This window comes from Strongylocentrotus purpuratus, unplaced genomic scaffold (genome assembly GCF_000002235.5).
Source record: "Strongylocentrotus purpuratus isolate Spur 01 unplaced genomic scaffold, Spur_5.0 spur5_scaffold_18, whole genome shotgun sequence".
NCBI classification, from domain to species: domain Eukaryota; kingdom Metazoa; phylum Echinodermata; class Echinoidea; order Camarodonta; family Strongylocentrotidae; genus Strongylocentrotus; species Strongylocentrotus purpuratus.
The window spans coordinates 18,527,945-18,550,841 of NW_022145603.1; the positions used below are offsets into that span (position 1 = coordinate 18,527,945).

The 22,897-nt window shown below is 38.1% G+C and overlaps 1 protein-coding gene across 1 annotated transcript; it reads right to left on the reverse strand.

Moving 5' to 3' along the window:
• Window positions 1-434: 434 nt before the first annotated feature.
• On the reverse strand, window positions 435-10,516 carry LOC586945 (cytochrome P450 2C15). Its single transcript, XM_786701.4, has 6 exons — window positions 10,377-10,516; window positions 5,879-6,212; window positions 4,626-4,777; window positions 3,251-3,861; window positions 2,042-2,369; window positions 435-951 (listed from the first exon to the last, which is right to left on the reverse strand). Exons 2-6 carry the CDS (start codon window positions 6,109-6,111, stop codon window positions 773-775), a joined length of 1,503 nt encoding a protein of 500 aa, XP_791794.1. The 5' UTR covers window positions 6,112-6,212; window positions 10,377-10,516; the 3' UTR covers window positions 435-772.
• Between the last annotated feature and the right edge of the window lie 12,381 nt (window positions 10,517-22,897).

Genomic DNA, 22,897 nt, shown 5'->3' on the forward strand with positions numbered 1-22,897 from the left:
GCGGTAGCCAGTAGTCTCGCCAAAGGGCAATTATTATCTCTTTTTTCCTCTTCCCCGGTCTGGCCCCGAGGGCTATATAGAAAAATACCCCTAAACGGTATAACGGCGCGTACGGCAGGATTTTGAACCATTTTGGAAGAGTACCCTTTTACTTGAAAATGGCCCAAAGTTTTCGAGCCCCTTAAAGGGACTTGGTAACATTGTTAATTTGTGAGATAGTGGTGCTAAGGTAGTGACTTCAATGCTAAATGTACAATTAAAGATAATCTGAAAATTTTAGTGAAAACGGACCATTATTCATGGTACATTAAATTGGGAAAAACTGATCTGATCGATTCCTTAATTTTCCCAACTATATTATTACAATTTAATTACATTTTAGGTGAATGTAAATAGTCACAAAGCAATAAAATGGCTCCACATTCCATTCCAGACATTTAAATGTTGACAGATTTTTTTATAGCCTGTTTATGTCTTTTTTTTTCATGGAAAAATGGTTGGGAAAAATTCAAAAATGGTTGCGAGAATCTACTGTTAATCACTTTTAGAGGGTGTCGTACATCGACGCCTTCAAAGAAAACCATAGATATCTTTGTGGTTTGAGAATTTTTTCAGGATTTTTTGCTTGTCAGAGGGTTAGAACAGTAGGGGGCATATAGTAAGTAACATTTTATACAGAAATTAAGCAATTTTTTCATCAACCTTCAACAATGTTACCGAGTCACTTTAATGCGGCAACGCGCGGAACCCGTCCAATAATTATACGCGTTTTCTAACGCTCTTCCAGTATGATCTCGTATGCCTTGGGAACCAGCGTCGTTACACGGTGCCCAAAGTCATAGTTAGGCTGCACACCAGGAGGCAAGGTGATCTTGAACTGCTGAAGAATGTTGGTGAAGAAGAGAAACAACTCCATCTTAGCTAGCTGCTCACCGAGGCAAATTCGACGCCCTGTAAGGAAAATGAAAGAAAGCGTAGAAAGTAGGCCTATATGAATAATTAAGAACAAACTTTCCGGTTTTTGTTTAAAGACGCACAATCCCCGTATTCGAGAGGGCGTTCAAAATACGTACACGCTGGCGGACGGTACTAGCTGCCTTTTGACACCAACAGAATACGGCTCTTACGGATATGTTCCGATGGCGATGACTAGAGCAGCGATAACTACACTGGCGGGATTGTGCGCCTTTAAATCAATATATTGCTATAGCTACCGGGAACATTCATAATCAATGGATATATGTGATTTAAATCACAATTTCCAGACATTCGATCATATATAGTCAAAGATAATTTACCATAATGACAGGCTAACGATAAGATTGATATAATCTCAAGCACTGCTCTTTTTTGAACGAGGCCATGGAAAAAAGAATAACATCTTTTGAAATGTGGATCTACAGAAGAATGATGAAAATATCCTGGAAACGAATGAAAACCAACAAAGAGATATTGCACATGGCAGGGCGTAAACAATTTGCACTAGTAGGATTAGTTAAGGAGAAAAAATCAAATACTTTGGTCATGGCACCAAAATCTCTTAAAGGATGTATTTGAAGGAAGAGTGGACGGAAGTAGACCTAGAGGGAGACCCAGAATCAACTGGGAAGAGAATGTCAAAAACTGGAGTGGACTAAAACTGCATGAGGGCACCAGAATGGCAGAAGATAGAGTGAAATGGAGAGAATGTTGCAATCAACCTCCGAACCGGGAGAAAATACTTAGATACATAGATAGAAAGAGAAAAACAAATTATAATGCACCCCCTTGCACCCTACCACTAACCGGAAATGAAAAGCACCCCCCCCCCCCCCACTGACAAACTAGAGCTGATAGGTATGAATGATCATTTTGTTGCAATACTGTTATTATAATAACAATCAAAGAAGACAAGGAAAAATCCGAAACCATAAAAGGGTGGGCAGAACCAAAAAAGGATATGCCAGTAATCAAAATTTGATATCATGATTTTTATACTAGAAAGATGGAAAAAAAATATACAATGGCAACACAAAATTACATCTGTCGCATTTCTCCTCACCTACTCCAAATGGCATATAGGCTTCGTGTTTTATTAACGCCTTCCCGTCCTCCGTCAGGAAACGCTCAGGTCGGAAAACTTCCGGGTCACCCCATATCTTAGGGTCATGGTGAATGTACAGGATGTTAACGGCAATATTGACGCCGTCAGGTATAGCATAACCTTTGACCTTCAGATCAGACGTTGCCCGATGTGGAACACCGGTAGGGGCGATTGGGCGGTAGCGGAGAACCTCGACGAGCGTTGCCTCCGTGTAAGGCATCAATTTACGGTCCTCGAATCGGGGCGTGGCACCAGACCCAATGACGGAGTTTATCTCAGCTACAATCTGACGGCAAAAATGAAAAATATGTAAATTGTCATGATCATTAATTGGTATCAAATTAGTCCTAGCCCATAGCACGCGAAAATCCTATTTTCATCTCTTTCTCTCTCTAAACGTATTACGTAAAATTTTGATATCTCGAAACAATAACCTTTAATTTACAGACCCACATATTGGAATGACTCGGACATAAAAACAACGCAATCGTCCTCATTAAAGTAAAAGCTCAAAGATTCTTTCAGAAATTCATATGGTAACAAATTACAGGCTTTAATTGCTTGCTCACGTGACCAGGCAAAAAAAAAGACAATACTTAATAGAACTTCCCTCAAAACGAAAGGGTTTGAAAATGGCTTTTTGTGGAATAATAACCATCATTAGTTGTTGAATCAACCAAAGTGATTGCAATCACCTAAGTAATAGTCTGATCTTCAGACCCTTGTACCGAATGGTCGTACGTTTTGTGCTGCACAAAGATTCAATCAGTTTAAGTTTTGCTATAACAATGGGTTATTGATGTAGACAAATTAATGCTCATGTACCTGTTACAGCTCACTTTAGGTATGTTATTACCAACAACAAAAAGAAGTCAGTCAGTAAACGGGTTTCTTTGCCTAATTTGAATACCAGGACACTGCTGAAGTTTAAATTCCACAGATAAGACATAGGCTATATATTCATAATTCCTGCAAAGTTCTACATAATTTGATGTTGGCTGCAAAAGGGACATAGTATTTTTAAATCTTATAAGACAATCTTGTTATATGGAATATTAAACAATACAAAATAAAATAAATAAATACAAAATTAAGAAAATAAATAATGTTTCATTAATACAATATAATTGTTGTGTAATTGATGTTGTGATGTCATTGAGTTCATACCTTTTCTTGAACTTCCGGATGGCCTGCCATGAACAGGAAAGCCCAAAGCAGCGTGGTCGATGTCGTTTCCGTTCCCGCTAAGAAGAAATCGAAGACGAGTGGCCATGCTTTCGTCAAGTCTAGTTCGTTCTTCTCCCCCGCTTCCCGCGCTCGATATATTTCCTTCAAGTACAAATCAATGACATCTCTGACGTCACTGGGTTCAAAGGTCGACTTATGTTCGTTGACCTCCTCCTCCAGGAACTTCCGGACTGCCACAAGATTCCTTCGGCGAGCGTTGCTGATGAAGGTAGGGAGGTTCGACATGGGACCCGGATCTTCGGCTACAAAGTAGTTGATCCGTTGAATCATCTCTTTGAATTTGGGATCCGAGTATTCGAATCGTCGACCGAACGTAATGGCACAGATGATGTTTGATACAGCGTTGTTCATAGCAAAGAAAGGATCAAATGATTTGCCGATCTTCTCCGACAAAACCTCATTTAATATCCGAGCTTCCGCATTGACTGAGTTCTCGAGGGATTTTTTTCCCATTCCGAAGTTACGAAGTGCAGCAAGACCGAAGCGTCGGTGTTGTATCCAGTCGTCTCCTTCCGAGAAAATAATTCCACCTGTATAGGTACAAAAGACAGATTGAAATCAATAAACGGCATGATCACGTTACATTTATAAAAAAAATCTTATCGTAAATCATTGGCATATAATTATGTATATTCTCTTACGTATTTGACGGGGATAATGGGCAGTTTGACCCCCCCCCCCCCTCCCCCTAAAAAGAAGTTAATACCCGTCTTCTCAGTTCAATTAGGGTATTATTGCAAAATAAATAATCATAACATTATTTTTTATACCTAATTAATCGTTTTCTCAAGATCTTTTTGCGAAACGGAGATGCTAAGCATGGATTATGGGGTCAAACGTTAGAAATGAAGAGAAGGGAAACTCGGACCACGCACTCCTTATAGGTCAAGCCCCTGGTCAAGCTATATAGACTTGACCGCTGTAACTATATGTTTTGAATTGAAATTATCTTGAATTTCCCCATACATACATATCAAAAGATTATGGTTTGAGCATGGTAAACAATGCACATGTAATAAATAATATATGGCCCCAAATTCTTGTCCGCTTGCTTCGATCACTCGCAAAGTCCAAAATTATTGAATATCGCAATTTGGCCTACTTATCTTTCAAATCATGTCTACATCGAGATTTAATAAAAAAGTAAACAACAAATTTGAATTGAAAGACGAACGGCTCTCATCCCCCCAGAACATTTTGCCGAAAGTATTATAGGGGACATTGCCCCCAAACTTGCCCCCCCCCCCCTCCCACCCGTGGATCCGCTTTCATTTAACAATTAATTTCGTCTTACCATGATAATGGGTGACTGCTTTGAGTTCCCAGAAGTCTTCTCTTCCGGATGTTATGTCAGCCTGTTTGACAAGAACCTCGTTGACGGCCTCGGGGCTAGCAAGAAATACAAAACGGCGTCCGCCGTTGTCGATGTACACGACTTCGCCGTATCTGCGGAAGAGCACTCTGTGTTTGAGGTGTGTTTCCACTTTTCATTAAAGCTAAACTTGAGTTCTGGTAAAAAAAGAAAATGAATTCTCACAGAATCTAACGAAACTTACACTAAATGTTCAAGATTACAAAATAAATGTCATGTGCCAAACAATTTAGGAAGAAAATGTATACTGGCTGAGTAATGAGCATAGAAAGATAAGGAAATCAGGGTAGTACTAGCCCCGACACCATGTGTGTTATCCCATATACATCTTTCTGTGTAAGTGATTGTTACTTTACCAAGACTCTGCCAAATTTATGATGATTTTGATGACTCCAGAACCTTGCATTACACACCATTACTTACATGCTATTATGATCAACTTTTCTGATCCATTCCACACCTTTTCTTTCACAATGCAATCGCATTACCAGAACTCAAGTTTAACTTTAAGGTATTTTTCAAGATACCTCCAATAATCACCTTTAATCTTTGATAAAATATTACCTTTAATAGACTACCCCCTGACAACTACCCCCTAGGACAACCATCCTCTAGGACAACTATCCCCGGACAACTATCCTAGGGGGTAGTTGTCCGGGGGTAGTTGTTCTAGGGGGTAGTTGTCTGGGGGTACTTGTCCTAGGGGTAGTTGACTGGGGTGGTTGACTGGGGTGGTTGACTGGGGTGGTTGACTGGGGTGGTTGACTGGGGTGGTTATCCGGGGGTGGATGTCCAGGGGTAGGTGTACGGATACGCATACAAATACATACAGAGGAAATTACGATTTTTCTTTTTTTCATTTAACAATCGAGAGAATAGGGGCTTGTGATGACAAAGTAGGAAAAGGGAGATCGAAAGAGCTGTATGCCTACTAACCTTCGGAGAGAGAGATAGAGCGAGAGAGAGAGAGAGGGGGGAGGGGGGGGGGAAGAAAGACAAGAGAGAAAGAGGAGGCATGGAAATTACATGCGAGCGAAAAATAAATCGATGAGAGAGAAAAAAAAAAGAGAACAGAGAGAGAGAGAGAGAGAGTGATAGAATTAAAAAAGGGGCGGAAGAAAGAATGCGTAATTGGTGTTTTAGTTTTAAGTGTTTTTAGTTCTTCGAAGCAATACCTTTCAGCCAGTTTTCCGAGGAGTACAAACGGGTTGGTACCTTGAAGTTTCAATAATAACTCTGTCACGATGTTCAGAGGCCACGGCACGGGCATCGGTCCCGGTGGCAGATTTAGCCTTCTCCGCGTCGACATCCATCTCACCATCCATACAAGCACAAGCGACGTCGCTATTCCTAACAAAATACTGCTGGAACCGACATCGAACACATCACGAACCGGGTCTACGCCCATGATGACTGATTTCCTCACTTAGGTCAGCTTAAACTTTGGAAAGCAAATGTGTTGCAAAAATGTTGGCCGCTATGCTTTGCTGTTTCCTCAAAATCTGTTGACTATAAACAAACAAATTGAGAAGTTGAACATAAACGATGCGAATGTGCATTCTTTCTGTGGATCACCAAGAATTCGGGATTGCAAACAAGCATCTACATCCTGTATTTTGAAAGGCATTATTGTTTTGATAAAATCCCCAGCATTATATTAAAACGATAATGCCTTTCAAAATACAGGATGAAGAGGCTTGTTTGCAATATTTTTGTCCCCCGATACGTCACCGATAAAGCGTTATTTATTTATTTATTCGGAGGAGTTAAGGGATTTATTAAAAGAACCCTGTAGGCGAGTGACAAATTACATGGTAAAATTTACAACAACAACAACAACAACAACAAATAAAAACGTATACATAATACATAATGCACAGTTATTTACTACTAGATATAAAAATAACACAGAACACGTTTTAGTTTGAAAAAAAACAACCTACATAAAATTCATGCTTGGATTTAAATGAGCCAAATAAAGCAAGGGAATATGCTTATATTTATGAACTAAACAAAACAAGTTCACTTAAATTGATCGCACTGGTACGATAAAATCAAACAGAATTTAAAACACACTAAAAGATAAGTAAATTTCAAGTCAGACTGAAGAGTTTAGATAAAAGAGTGGCTAAAAAGAAAACGGCAGATTAAAGTGGATTGCACAAAAGAAAGTATAAGCACACAATGGAAAGTTTAACGAGACTAAAATATAATTATACAATAAAACAATCAAAAGAACAAACACAATGTGTCAAACGAAAGGCAGTGTAGGCAAACAATGGATAGTTTACAACGCGGCCAACTTTTGTTGAATTGATAACGACGCCAGAAGCTGGGTATAGACTATTTTATGTAGTTCAATACTATTTGTCGATCGAATCTCTATCACCTTGATCATACTGTTTTTTATGCCGTTATTGGTATCCGAGAAGTGGTGTATGTAGGAATTATGGGATCCTCGGCAAACAATTAATCCCCCCCCCCCCCGAGCAGTAGAAAACCCTAAAAAGCGCAAGGTCTTACGTATTTACACAATTTAAAAATCGCAAGACAGCAAACAAGCGGAACAATTTCGAATGTTTAACAATGATCAGCGGTGTTCTACCCCTTCGTGAAAAAAGGCGCAAATAAATATTGATTTAGTCGAGAAAGTAAACAAGGTAACATAAAGTCAAATGGTTGATGAACTTTTTAATCGGGAGTCACTTTAAAAAAAAATTCATTTTGAACGGTATCAAGATGTTATACATCATAATCTGTTATTATACACACTGATATAACTCCAGATCGCTCCTTTACAACACCATCATAAAAGTTTATACTCGTTATTGCTCTATATAAAACCATCTTCAACTCAATTGTATTGTATTGCATTGTATTAGTAATATTTCATTTTACTTTGTTGCTTTTAAGGTATTAAACATGTTGAATAATTAAAAGTTAGACAGTACCACCTGTGCGCTTAGAAACATCTGTATAAAGCGCCCTATAAATGTTATTATTATTATTATTATTATTATCTTCATTTAATATTCAATGGAGCTTGGTAGGCCTATACAAATGAGTTTAAGAGCAGATTTCTTCGACAATGTCCCGATATCTATCTGTTACCGGACCGCATTCGTATATAGTTTTCATTCAGGGATGCTGATTATTCTTTAGGATGGAGTCTGCCTTTTCTACTATCCTAAAAGTTCGCCATAAATCTCTAAAGTTGAATTCTTGGCCTAAGTATCTCCTATTTAACATAGTGAGGTCTCCTTTACGACAACTTGTGGACCAGACTACACAGGCAATCAAAAGCGATCATACTTTCAATATCCGAACAAGCGACATATTAATTATTTTTTCAATTTTGCATCCACTGTAGGCCCTCTTGTAAATTGCTTTAAAACAATTCCTCCCCACCCCCCAACCCCACTTCACACCGTCGTCAATTATAGTACCAAGGTTTTTGTACGTATGTACTTTTTCAATTTCCTCACTATTTAATCTCACCGGACAAAATACTAGGTTCGACTGGTATGTAGTTGCTAGAGTCAAAGATTTTGTTTAAACGTGTTGAGATCCATTTTCATTTACACCAATCAGAAAACCATTTTTGACAATTGACATAGTTCGTTTCACATCGATTGATTTAACCTACAATAGCACGGTCGTCGGCGAATTATGTTGATTTCCTTTAAAATACCCAATCGAGCCCAAGTGGCTACAAGTAGTGCAGTGGGCTAATTCTAAGTTCTTTTTGGAGTGGACTTGCCCTTTAACCAACACAGGCCCATATCGAGGTTGGGTGCTCTTTAAAGGAAACCAAAACCTTCATACTAAGTTACTTTTATTGTAAAGTTTAAGATATTTGAAAAATATCAGTGAAAATTTGAACAAAATCGGGCAAGGAATAAGGAAGTAAGAGCTTTTTGAAATTACTAGTCACTAGATGGCGGTATCCTATTTGATGACATCATCTGTGGACAAATCACCATGCCTTTTGTACATCAAATTTCATATTTCAAAGTCACTCTCGAGCGCCTGTGCTGTCTTTTCACCAATAGCATTGTATATCTGTAAAAGCTGGTCGATAGATGGCGACCCGCGAGCTGTAAAATTGGCCTGCCTGTCGGCACGGCTTCCTGGTGGTGGTGCTTAATTAATTGCACATCCGCCTTATTTACATGTTGTACAAGCTGAAAAGCCGGTTACAAAAAGTGGGCTTTATTTTAATCTGTCAAAGGAATGTTCCTAGAAATAGCCAAAACGTAATTAATGTAACTAAAGGTAGCTAATTTGTATTCCAAGTTTTGTATATATGGGTTCAATCAATCAATCAATATCGGTTTTATTAAAAATATACCAAATAAAAAGTCCAAAGACTAACAATTATTGGCTCACATTGTATCATATAAAAATGCATTAAAAACAGTAGATTTAAAAATTCAGTACGTATGTGGCTATTTATATTATGTAAAATGAAGAAATAAAAACAAAACAAACAAACAGACCTTATACAACTGGATGGTACAGTTACATAACAGTACGGGTAAATAATTATTTGTTTAGGATATTGTATACCGTAAATGAGTACAAAGTTCGATGGAAACAGAGACGACAGGAAACAAAAAAAGAATTTAACATGAACGACAGGAGCCTATAAAAGACTATAAAGTAATACTCCATTCGGTATACGTCATGGATTATCTTAAGCTAACACCATGAAATGTCGTATAATATTCTTTGCCCATATGAACAGCGGAAAATGATATCGGAGTTGGTGAGGTATCCGAATAAACAGATTTTCCATGCAGTAATTCATACCTTTCATTGAGGCTAACTCATGTTGGTGTCATAAACTTTGCGCTCTCGGTATGTATCAGCCCCCCCGAATATAATCATACATAGTTACAAGGTAGCAGTGGCGTACGCAAAGGGGGGGGGGGGGGGTTAACGTTTTGAAATCGGGCCAAAAATTTCGCAACGACTCAGCCGCTGAATAAGCGGGGGGGGGGGGGGGGGGGAGTAAGATCATCTTCTTTTTTTCTTCTTTTTTTAATTAAAAAAACCCCACAAAAACACAAAAACACAAAAGGGGGGTCCCAAAAACATACACATACAACAAACTCAAGGTGGAGTTACCCCCCCCCCCCCCCTGCGTACGCGCCTCCACGGTAGTCTGATCTCATCAGATCTCATCTCATATAACGTTTCTCTTCTTCTTCTTATTCTTTTTCTTCTTCTCCTCCTCGGTCCTCCTCCTTCTCTGGTATCTTTCCTTTCTTCCTTGGAAAAAATATCTCACAAAATAAAGACAAGATCGAAACGAATAGAGAAGCGAACTCTATACGTGAAGCTTGCATATAAATTAGACCAAATTATCTACACACCTGTACAGACAGTATTATATCACTAACAAAGAATGTAATTTTGGCGGTGTATTTCCTGAAACATATACGGAAGCAACTATTAATAACCCGTTTTTTATATAGCGCTCAATACACCGATCCAACGATGTGCCTAAGCGCTTTACAGATATATTATTACCCCGGTCATTGTAGCTGTACGTAGTTCCTAGCTTCTTATCACATAAACATAAGCGGTAATATTTCTTGGTATCATAACTTTTGCAATGGCCTCGCATGTACATTTAACACTATAATACAGGTGGTTTGCTATACTTACCGTGTCACCCGCAAATACGTGTATTTCTTCTTCTCCTTCTTCAATTGCAGTACGTACAGCCACCGTCAAGTGTATTGTCGTACTGTTGATACAGTGCAAATGTATACAATGTCGGATAAATGGTACAGTCAGCTAGCGGAGCTGGGTCTTTTGTTTGAAGCTGCCCCCCCCCCCCCCACTCCGAGAACGGACGGACCCCATGTGTGTTACCAAAATGTCCTTTTCGTAACAAAAGAAAAAGGTCGACCCGTATTGACTTTACACACCAGACTTTTGCTGAAAAGGGGGGGGGGGGGGTGCTGAAAAAGGCTCGTATAACAAAAGAAAAAGGTCGACCCGTATTGACTTTACACACCGGACTTTTGCTGAAAGGGGGGGGGGTGTCGCTTGGAACACGCATTATGCGTACCCTAAATAACACTGAGTCGGGGGGGGGGCGGGGAGGGAGTTCCTCTGGTAGACAAGCGTTCGGGCAAAAGGAACAACTTGGAATGTCCTCTGCATGTGCAGGGATGTTGATGGAGTGAAGAAATTCTAAATACAGTGTACTTCCAAAATGAAAGAGTAGGCCTACATGGCAAGATGTCGGTCTGTAGCCTACATGTTGGCAATGATAATGATAGGCACTCTGAAATTATGCAAAATTTCGAATGTGGACTGTTATGTATTGTCACATGAGATCCTGGGGGTCTCAGTCATGTAGAAATACTGTTAGCATATGCGTGACCACAGATTTTCCACACACCCCCTAAACGAGGATTTTTTAATTCTGAAGCCTAAATACACCCTAAATGAGGATTTCGCGTGGTTAAAGGAAATATAAGACTCTATTATTACGATAACAAAATCTTGCATTGTAAGAAAATAGATTTCTACCATCTTTGACAATATGAACTAATCTTTTGGTTTAGTATGGTACCCCTTGTAGTAACTGAACTGGACTGAACTGAACCCTCCCCTTAAAAAAAGAAAAAACTGACCATTCATTATTGTATTCTGTCCATCTTTTTAGGTGGTATGTACTTTATAATAATGTACCCGAAAAAAAGTTCTTTTAAATGCAAAAGGTATACCAGTATAACTTGTGTATTCTAAATAATTGATTTTTTTCTTCTTCTGTACTGTTACATTATTTTCTTGTGGAACATATCTCAAGAATGGTAATTGAAGTTTCCTGCAAAGATGGCGCAATGGTATAACCTATTATGGATAGGAAACACATATATTTTCAAGGTCATATGCATGATCTAACGTCAACTAGGAAGGAGCGATTTGATGAAACGTAAAAGCTTCCGCGCTTTGCGCGGGAAGGTGAAAACTGAATGCAGACGAGGATTAATTAGGAGTCGAGAACGGTGCAACGAATCGTCTTCTTTCTCTAATGATTTAATGAAACGTAAAAAGCTTCCGCGCTTCGCGCCAGAGAGGGGCAACTGAATTCAGACAAGGATTAAGAGTCGAGAACCGTACAACAAATCATCTTCTTTCTCTCATGATGTGATGAAACGTAAAAGCTTCCGCGTAAAGCGCGGGATGGGGGGGGGGGGAACTGAATATAAACGAGAATTAGAGGTCGAAAACGGTACAACGAATCGTCTTCTTTCTCTAATCATTAAATGAAACGTCAAAGCTTACGCACTTCGCGCAGGAGGGGGGGGGGGGGGGGAGACGAAACTCAGACAAGGATTAAGAGTCGAGAACGGTACAACGAATCGTCTTCTTTCTCTCATGATTTGATGAAACGTAAAAGCTTCCGCGCTTTGCGGGGGAAGGTGAAAACTGAATGCAGACGAGGATTAATTAGGAGTCGAAAACGGTACAACGGTACAACGAATAATAATGTCACGGGCAAAGTGGTGCGTATCAATAATTATTATTAAATAAACAATGCACGCCATTCGAGGCCGATGTGCAATGCTAAAATGCAACACCAAAAGAAGAGAGAAAGAAGTAAAAAGAAAATGCCCTCCATAATTGACGACGTCAGTTTATCATTTAAAAAAAATAACATGACAATGATGAAGCTCGATTCAAGTGGAAGCTAATACTTTTGAAATTTTTCATTTATGAATAGACATGTAATTGAACTGTGAACTGTGAAAAAAGAAAGACAGAAAATCACTTACAGACCGTGCGTAGCGCGCTTCCTAGGGGAGAGGGTGCAGGGAGGAGGCGGTTTCCCCCTTTGAGCTTTGAGGTTTCATCAAATTATAAGAGAAAGAAGACGATTCGTTGGACCGTTCTCGATTTTTAATCCTTATCTAAATTCAGTTTCTGTTGACGTTTCATTAGAGAGAGAAGACGATTCGCTGTACCGTCCTCGACTTTTAATCTTTGTTTGAATCAAGTTCCCCTGCCTCCGCGCGTAGCGCGGAAGCTCTGAAGTTTTATTAGATTATTAAAGAAAGAAGACGATTCGTTGTACAGTCCTCGACTCGTAATCCTTTTTTTGTATCAAGTTCCCCTTCCTCCGCGGAAGCTGTAGCGCGGAAGCTCTGAAGTTTTATTAGATAATTAAAGAAAGGAGAAGATTCGTTGTACCATTCTCGATCGACTCTTAATCCTTGTCTGAATTCAGTTCCCCCCCTCCCCTCCTGCGGATGCTTTGACGTTTCATAACTAGAGAAAGAAGACGATTTGTTGTACCGTTCTCGACTCTTAATCCTTATCTGAATTCAGTCCCCCCCCCACCCTCCCCTCCCGCGCGAAGCGCGGAAGCTTATAGACGTTTTATTAAATTATTAGAGAAAGAAGACGATTCGTTGTATCGTTCTCGACTCTTAATCCTTTTTTCTTCCTACGTCCTCTTCCTTTCTCTTTTTTTCCTTTTTTTTTGGGGGGGGGGGGCGACCGCCCCCACCGCCCCCCCCCCCCCCCCCCCCCATGGCTACGCGCCTGCTATGATATCAAGGAGAGACTTGCTATTTCTATCGCTCGTGACTTAAACCTAAGCGTCCGGGGGGTCCCTCCTTTGGTCCTCCAACGGCAGGGGATCTGCCCCTAGACCTCATCCGCAAAGAGAAAAGTGATTCCCAGGACAACCCTTTGTTGTATAAAATTGTCCATAGAAGAGTGTACTATGTCTTTTTATCGCTCAAGACGGCTATTTTGAAGGTTTTAAAAAGCTTAAAAATAAAGGTGAGTTCTAGTCATCCGATTGCATTGTGAAAGAAAGGATGTGGAATGGATCAGAAAAAGTTGATCATGTATAGCATGTAAGTATTGGTGTGTACTGCTAAGTTCAGGAGTCATCAACTTGGCCCAGTCTTGGTAAAGTAACAAGCACTGTACACAGAAAGATGTATATTATGGGACTACACAAATGGTGTCGGGGCTACTCACCTTAATTTCCTAATATTTCTATGCTCATTACTCAGCCAGTATACATTTTCTACCAAAATTGTTTGGCAAATGACATTAATTTGTAATCTTTAACATTCAGTGTATAAGTTTCGTTTGATTCTGTGAGAAGTCATTTTCTTTTTTATTTAAAACCAGAACTCACCTTTATCTTTAAACTCGGGAACGTCTTGGGCTCTGTACCACTGCCCTTGGACCCCATCAAGAAGGGCTAGTGCTCATGCACTGGCAGCGTGCTCAGTGCGCAAACGTTGGTTTTCCCACCCCCCCCCCTCCTCCTCCTTCGGAAGTCCTCGATCCGCCGCTGCATATTATTTCGTGGATAGACCCTTTATAATGTTGATATATATCGCCAAATTGATGTACACATGGAAGTGAGTACAGGAACGGAAAAAAATACGCGTACAGGAATGGTACACACTATGCAGCTCTCTGATTGGTCCGATGGTATACAACATCTACCACACAAATTGAGTCAGCAATTGTCTGTTCTCACACCCGCTCTAGATCTACCGCATCTCAGACAGAAAACAATTGCGACCAGCCGCCAAATTGTAGTGTCGTTTATTCAATGAACGTGTGTGTGTACCTACTGAATTATTATTTGTGTGCAAATAATTAAGCACCATTCCGTGTGCTCCTTGTTTGGTAAAAAAACTGTTTGTGCTGTAAACTTCAAGACTGCCTTTCGACTGAAAGATTATTATACACCTTACAACAGCACTTACACTGTAAGTAGCGCAGAATTTCTATTAAGGTGAGATTTTTGAAGGGTCAAAGAGGGTTTTATCGAGGAATTCGATGAGGATGATGAATTGTATTGGATAACAAACTTATAGATAGCTAAATTGTATACATGTATATTTCAAAGAAATACACAATAAAACTCACATGAAACGAAACTCTTTTTTTCTTTATTAGGGTGAGCGGGGTCAAACTTTTTGATCAACTCTCATTTCTAAAAAGTTTCAATTCTGATATGGCTACCTAAAAAATTAATGACCTCCTTTGGCATTTTTGGTTATTAAAAATATTAAGGATATTCGAAAAGCGTTCTTTGTCAAATTTATTTCGTTATCCCCATCCTTATCTGTAAGCCAGTACAATAGTTTCAAGGCTTCATTTTTATCTTTCTACATCATTTTTCATAAAAGTGGGAGAACGGTATTACTTTTACAGTACTGAATCCCTTGATTTTGTTTCTTTGTGACTATACAATAGATGCAGAGACATAAATTCGTTGTTACCCTGAGAGGCATGTTCCTACTTCTCTCCACTTCATCCGTCATTGGTGAGAATTAGAATGAATTTAGTTTTTTATTTTGATAAATTAGGAGCATAATCGCAGGTTAGATCAGTTACCTTGGGGGTAAAGGTCCAATATGAGGGTTTTTAGAAATTGAATATTGTAAAAAAAAAAAATTGGAATCAATATGTTCAGGAGACCTCCCTGCAAAAATTGTAGGTCGAATTCCTGGATAATATTCTGCTGAAAAACAGATGCAGCCATATTTCAAAATAGCCGGCCTGTGTATCTAAAATTGGGCAGTTTTGAAGATTACCTTTTAATATAACCAAAATTCTACCATGTGTGAGCTGATATTTAAAGAAGAAAGAGAATTGAAAATTCTTTACAAAATCATATCGCATTTGGTAGGCTTGATTGTATAATTTGCATAACAATATAGAGCCAAAAATTTGATGTCCCCCCCCCCCCAATTTTTCCCCATTATACGAATAGCGCCCAAAACGCGTGTTTCTCCACATTTTTATAAATTTTCTTCAATAATGACTTCAAACTCTTTAAAAAAGTGCGCATAGATATAGTTCATATTATATCAAACTTTTTAACAAAAAGGTTTTTAGCGCTCTGAACCTTGTTGATAACAGTTAACATGGCATTTATTGGTTGCTAATGACTGCTTTCTTTTTTTTTAGTGTCAGTTTATGAAAACAAATACGCCAAAAAGATTGCATCAAAAGGTTTGACAACGGTTTCCGGTAAAAAAAATATTAAAAAACCTTTGAAATCAGGAGCAACAAACTAAAATTCTAAGAAACGGACCCCCGGAAAGAGTCCAAGATGGCCGCCAATACCTCAAAATAGCCATAAATCGTGATTATATTCATCTTGGAAATGTTATTTTATTGTTTATACCTAGGTTTCAGGGGTCGAAGAATCCATTCATACCATATAAAATGGGTTATGGCCACCACAATATCTGTAAATCCAAGATGGCCTCCAAAATGGCCGCCATTCTCTTAAAAACGACCGGAAGTGTGTTACCCTTGCGAGATTAACCCATTGTTTACTGGAACCTGGTTGTCCCTGTGTTAAGTCTATGGGAATTAGATAATTCAGTAGTCAACGGGTTAAATGTATGTTCAAGCTGTCAGGATATTTACTATTGAGCTTTGAATTATCTTAAAGGTTTAGAGTAGCCTTATACTCGAAACAATTCCAAAGATGGCATCCATTTTGTAACACGAGATAGACGATGAAAACTGAAATTAGCCTTAAAGCCCCACTGTCCTACTTGTAGCTACTTGCTCCCTCTATATAGAAAACTTCCCCAATCGGTGCACGTTGGTCCCCCATGATCCTCTTTTCTTATGTTAGTTGAGAGCTGATTTAATGAGATAGCCACCTGTCAGTGACCTCGCTGTGTGGTCTAATCCCTTCTGGCCCAGTAGTGTTGACGGTCTTTAAATCGTGGCATATCCATATTAGAGATGTAATGTCGGTATCTATACCTAGGTTTCGGGGTCGAGAAATCCCTTTAGACTGTTTAGAATTAGTAATAGCTGCCAGAAAACCCGGAATTCAATGGTGGCGTCCAAAATTATAGCCAGTATCGTAAGATAATCGGATTCGGTTTACTATTTACAAAGAATCATGTGGATGAAAAGACTTATAACAAGAGATTCAATTATAATTTGGAAACGATATTTTAAATACCTGGCTAGAAAATTTGGCGGCCTGTGATATTTTTCAGTAATGCATCGCCAGATTTACTTGGACTGTCATTACCAGACTTTGACCGTAACAAGGCTTGGCTGGGGACAAAAGCTCTTTTGCCTAAGAACGAAATTTAAAAAAGAAATCAAATTATTTATAATAATAGATCCACATTCAGGGCATACATATTTCCATGAAGACTTATTTCTGAAAAATGTTTTTAAAATACATCATATTGTTGATAGGAAAGGTGATATAATTCTATCACAGAATTTAAGAAAGTGGGTTAAAACAACATTGAAAAAAATATTATTAAACATATTATTAAGAACAACTGTTAAATCATATTATTCCTTTAACAAAGCATATAATTTTTAAGTATAGTTCAACTAAAAATAGACCCCCAATTCCTGAAGAAATTTAAAAAAGAATTATAGAAAATAGACAACAAGAAAAGGTATTAGCGGTGGAGAGGGGCACTTTAACACTTCACTTCAGAAAATGGGACATTTTCCAGAGTTAAGGATCTCGAGGCAAATACTTCTTTCTCAGACTCAATTTGTATTTTTATTTTTAAAATGATTTGATCATAACTGAGACTGGATTTTCAAGGACTTTGTAGCTTTGACTGTGTTCGGGAAGGGAGGGAGGATTTGTAGAGTTTGAGAAGCTTTGGGAATGGAGGGGGAGAGGTAAGATTGTATGTGTGTCTTACACAGTTAAAATTTTTGTGAACAAGTTGTTTAAAAGTTTAAACAACTCTTGATTAACGGGTGACCTGATCTGAGAGTTGTTTAAAATGTTAAGCATCTCGAGTTGTTTAAAGTTTAAACACTTAGTTGATCAACATTTTGAACAACTTGTTTAAAATCACAATTTAAACAACTGGTGTTGTCTAAAGACGGTTGTTTAAAAAGGAGCTGTTGTTCAGTGGGGGTTGTTTACACCAACTGGGTTGTTTAAAGAAAGTTGTTTAAAAAGGAGCTGTTGTTCATTGGGGATTGTTTACACCAACTGGGTTGTTTAAAGAAAGTTGTTTAAAAAGGAGCTGTTGTTCAGTGGGGGTTGTTTACACCAACTGGGTTGTTTAAAGAAAGTTGTTTAAAAAGGAGCTGTTGTTCAGTGGGGGTTGTTTACACCAACTGGGTTGTTTAAAGAAAGTTGTTTAAAAAGGAGCTGTTGTTCAGTGGGGATTGTTTACACCAACTGGGTTGTTTAAAGAAAGTTGTTTAAAAAGGAGCTGTTGTTTAGTGGGGGTTGTTTACACCAACTGGGTTGTTTAAAGAAAGTTGTTTAAAAAGGAGCTCTTTTTCAGTGGGGGTTGTTTACAACAAAAGGGTTGTATATTGGGGTATAATTTGGGTTTGATACTCTGAATAAGTGAACCACTACTTCTGGGTCTCTATATAGGTATATGAAGACTAACAATATGGTAGGGTAATTCTGCAATTCATGAATTAGCGCCAAAACAGTGCCCATTTTGCATGAGCGCGCATGCACGCACGTATAAACTGCATATATACACCGATTCGGTTTGGGGGTTTTATGTACTTGCCCGCCGGTGGCGGCGCTATAACTGGGGGGCTTCTCCGATCCAGCTGACAGTACAGAGAGCTCGAGAGCGGTTACTAGCTAGCGGAGCAGCGACCCTGGCCGGCCTGGGCGAGGTTCGGTATAGGTATAGCATACCCGTTGCAATGTAAGCTAGCTAGCTGCAGTCAGACGCCCCCCAGTTATGGCGTCACCTTATGAGGGCGCACTTCCACCAGAAGTCGCCCGAATCGGTGTATAGGGATGCATGCAATCTCTATGGCAAGGAATTTAGCACACGTTATAACCGAGTGCGCGATCAGTGCCGCACTGCATGACGCGACGATTTTAAGTCTACCTATATTCTGACATTTGCGTACAGATACTGAAAATTGTAACTGTGAACTTACGCTATAAGTTAAAAACTTCAAATTGGTTAATAGAAAAGTGATTTCAATTAAGCCATTGAATCCCCAGTCACTTAGAAGCGCGTCGGTAGCTTGGTCGGCCATGATGTGTGTTTTGTTGTGGGTTGGAAAGTAAAAACTATTAAGCTAAATAAATGTAAGTATATAGAGACAAACAAAATGGAGCCTGCAGAAACACGTGTGGTTGCTTTGGTAGTTTAATCCAGACTCAATGTCCATGTGCTTTTACATATGAATCAATCTGTGTAGTCAACAGAAGACCCTTGCATATACTTGCATTCGGTATAGCCACAATCAGGGTGCAACTATTCTACGTACAGTGTTACGCATCTCTCCTGAAAACACAAAGTCATCTAATCAAATGTCTTGTGGCCTGAAATGTTGGACCATATGAGTTCTTCATCAGGCAGCAACTTTCGTTTGAATTTCTTTTGTGTTGGTGGTGTGAGAAAGGTAATAGAGGGCCAAAAAATGCCCCTTTTTGGCTGTTACTCATTTGCACTTCAAAAATGTGTCTTTTTTCATAAGGTGTTACTGTGGAATTACACAAGATTTGCCATATCCTTTCATGCCATTTTATAGTCCTTTTTATCTTCCCTCAGTATTTTTTTACGGCTTGAGAATTGACCCAAGAATTGCGATACAGTGGTTATTTCTGTGAAGAGAGACAAGCGTAACGCTTTTAAAAAAACAGCATAATTTTGCCTCTATATTTCATATATTTTAGCACTATATTAATAGGTAATTGGTTATATTTTCTGAGTAACATGTTGTCCTATCATCAGAAACAAAAAATTAAACAAAGATACAAACGTTACAAAAATATATGCCCACATTCCGATCATAAATTGTGTCCGGAATTTCCTGTAGTGTCCGTAACGGTGTAATTCCTGCTATGTGAAAATGTTTTCAAAGTTCTTATATACTTTGATTTGTGCAACTACCCCGGGGACTAGCTGTGGTATAATAATATTCAGCTAAGCATAACAGTTTTTTTGTTGCAATTTAATGAATGGCATTTGTAGTGTCCGTAACGTATGTAGTGTCCGTAACACAAATGTGTGATGGTGTTAATGGTGTAAAAATACAGCGTGATAACTAAATGCTACTAATTTGTAATTCAAATTTGATTTGATACAGTTGCTCTTCTCAATGAATCAAAAAAATTCTCTTTCCATGGGAGGTTTTCTCCTGGATATGATATTTCGCAAACAAATAAGCTATTTTCCATGAATTTAATTTTAAAGATAAAAAAAAAATTGACTTACAAGTAATTTAATATCTATATTTTATTTCAACAATATCAGTTAGATGTAATAAAGTATGAAATTAAATGCATCATTGTGTTTTAGTTTCAATGTTGAGGGTAGAAAAGAGTAGGAGCCAGTGTTACGGACACTACAGATCTGTGTTACGGACACTACAGGAGGAGTAATATCAAGGCCTGGAAGCCAAACTATACCTCCTTTTCTGGATAACAGTGTTCTAAAATAAATTTTAACAATGTAAAAGCTGTCTATGACATCAAATATGTATGATGCATGAGAAAATACAATATTTTAATCATTTAATTGCCTTCCTACAAAATGTATAAGTCACTACATTGTAGTTTATGTCCACACACACATAAACACTTTGGCACACACCAGTACATGTATGACTAGTATCTGCTGAAGACTATGGAAACATACCTACTTTTGAGGACACCCCCTTTGAGGAGATTTACATATAAATTATGAAATATATCATGGTCTTCGTTTTTGCTCACAATTTCTCTTGATAAAGTGAGCTACCTATTTGATAGAGAGAGAGAAAAAAAATAGACTGAGGTCGCCTTTGACTTCTTTACAGACATTTTTATATACATCTGAGGATTTTATGAATACTGGTTTAATTGCCACCACCAATAACGATCACCGAACATCTGAGGATTATCGAATAAACGTATCGGAAATGGTTATTGCGTACACCATAATTTTGTATATAGATTAATTATCACTGTTTTCCGGCGTACACTGTCTAAGGTTTTACAAGTATACCACTTAGTTGGTTGGATTACTCTCCATAAAGTACACACTGTGGTCTTTTTATGACCCCAATTTTTCCAACGCTATTTTAGCGAGCTCCTAAAAATAGGTTCTAAACATACTGAATATATCCTGCAGCACGGACGATAAAAGGACACAGTGGGAACTTTCTTTTCCAAACATATTGTTTTTTCGGCCTCACTGAACAAATCTTGTAAGTCCCTATGAGTTACTTCTCAAATTAATGAAATACATCATATTTTTGCATTTTCAAGGGTTTCCATGCTAATGTCTAATAAGAGGCTCACCTTAATTATGCTACATGATGTACAGTATTATCCTCTTTTGTCTGTTCTTCCTTATTTTATTGTATTGTTCTTCCTTTTCCTTATTTCTGATTCTTATCCTTTTCTTTATTCTTCTTTTTCTTTTATTAAGTAGTTATCTTTTTATTCTCTTCTTCCTTCTTTCAATCTTTCCTCATGCTTTCCTTCCTTATATCGTTTTTTAATGTCTTCTCTCATCTTCCTTAATTGTCTAAATAGTTATGCTTCTTTCATGTTCTTATGAATAAATTAGGCTTCTTTCAAATTTTTTAAGTGAGCAAAGAAGATGGAGAAGAAAAAAACAACAACACTACAATTGGGCCACCCCTGGAACTACATAGAACAACTTGTGTTGTCTGTTTGTCAGATTTTTCAGCTTCTATTGAAAGGGTGGACTTCCTAAGTCCTATCCAAGAGACTTGGTAATGAGGATTTAAAAAGATACCCTCTGTTGGCCTCAAGATATTATGCAGCAACAACAATGATGGCAGAAAAAAAAGCAAATGGATTACTTATATATTGCATCAAAGAATAGCATGTATATGTATAAAATGTAGTGTCCGTAACAATGGGTAACATCCTATAGGATTTTGTACATAAGTTATTTTGGACAACTTATGATATGAAACGAGCCTTCCTAGCAACTTGATTTGTTTTTATATGTATACAGATGGGACTAAACTTTGTAATTTGTCTCATTTATCAATGTTTGGTTGGCTTTTTAAAAAGTTTCAGGTTTTGAAAAAATGTAATTTATCAGATTTGACCTTGTGTTACCTCTGATGTGTATACTGCGTCTAATTTATGGACTGAAGTGAGTGTGAATTGTTTTATTTTCACAAATGGCCAAGAAATTCCCCAAAGAAGTGCAAAATATTTGAGTGTTAAGAAAAATAATGCTTGAAAATTCCATTTGTGTAGCTTTGTGTAGTGTTCGTAACATCCTATAGGATTTTGTACATAAGTTATTTTGGACAACTTATGATATGAAACGAGCCTTCCTAGCAATTTGATTTCTTTTTATATGTATACAGATGGGACTAAACTTTGTAATTTGTCTCATTTATCAATGTTTGGTTGGCTTTTTAAAAAGTTTCAGGTTTTGAAAAAAAGTAATTTATCAGATTTGACCTTGTGTTACCGCTGATGTGTATACTGCGTCTAATTTATGGACTGAAATGAGTGTGAATTGTTTTATTTTTCACAAATGGCCAAGAAGTTCCCCAAATAAGTGCAAAATATTTGAATGTTAAGGTAAATAATGCTGAAGAATTCCATTTCTGTAGCAATGTGTAGTGTCCGTAACACCTACCACCCCCTGTGGTGTTGATGCTCATAAAATGATAACCAAGATAGTTTCCTCAAGGATATTGCAGGGTATTAACCCCAGGGTATGGATGAACAATTTGGGGTTGATGAAACTGCTCTATTTTGGACCCAAGTGCAAATGGTTTTGCACCCTGATTGTGGCTATACCGATTGTGTGTATGCATCTAATATGAATAACAATGAGCTGTGCCTGAACAGCTGCACTGCATTTCTAAGTGGCATGTTAATTGCAATTGCATGTTAGTTTCAAGGAACCTGTTTCTAAACATAACAATGTGAAATAAAGCTTTTAGCCAGCGCGCACTTTACTGGCACGAGACACATGACGTCATATGTAAACAACACTGTCTAAAAGCTCTCGTATAGTAAATATAGCAGTCATTACATTTTAAACAACGAATGTTTAACAAAATTACTTTCGTTTCGAGCAACATTGTTTACAATTTGTTCAACTGTTGTTTAAGATAGTGTACAACTGTAAGTGAACATCACTTTTTTAAGCAGCATTTTTACTGTGTAGTATGTGAGCGTGTGTGGTGTGTCTGTCTGTCTGTGCGTAAGG

Bases quoted from the DNA above. Each gene is read 5' to 3' on its own strand.
- LOC586945 (XM_786701.4), bottom strand. From the start codon at position 6,111: ATGGGCGTAGACCCGGTTCGTGATGTGTTCGATGTCGGTTCCAGCAGT. The intron at 3,862-4,625 runs GTAAGACGAAAT...GTACCTATACAG, and splicing joins AGCAGTCACCCATTATCATG to GTGGAATTATTTTCTCGGAA. The intron at 952-2,041 runs GTGAGGAGAAAT...TTTTCCTTACAG, and splicing joins CTATATGCCATTTGGAGTAG to GGCGTCGAATTTGCCTCGGT.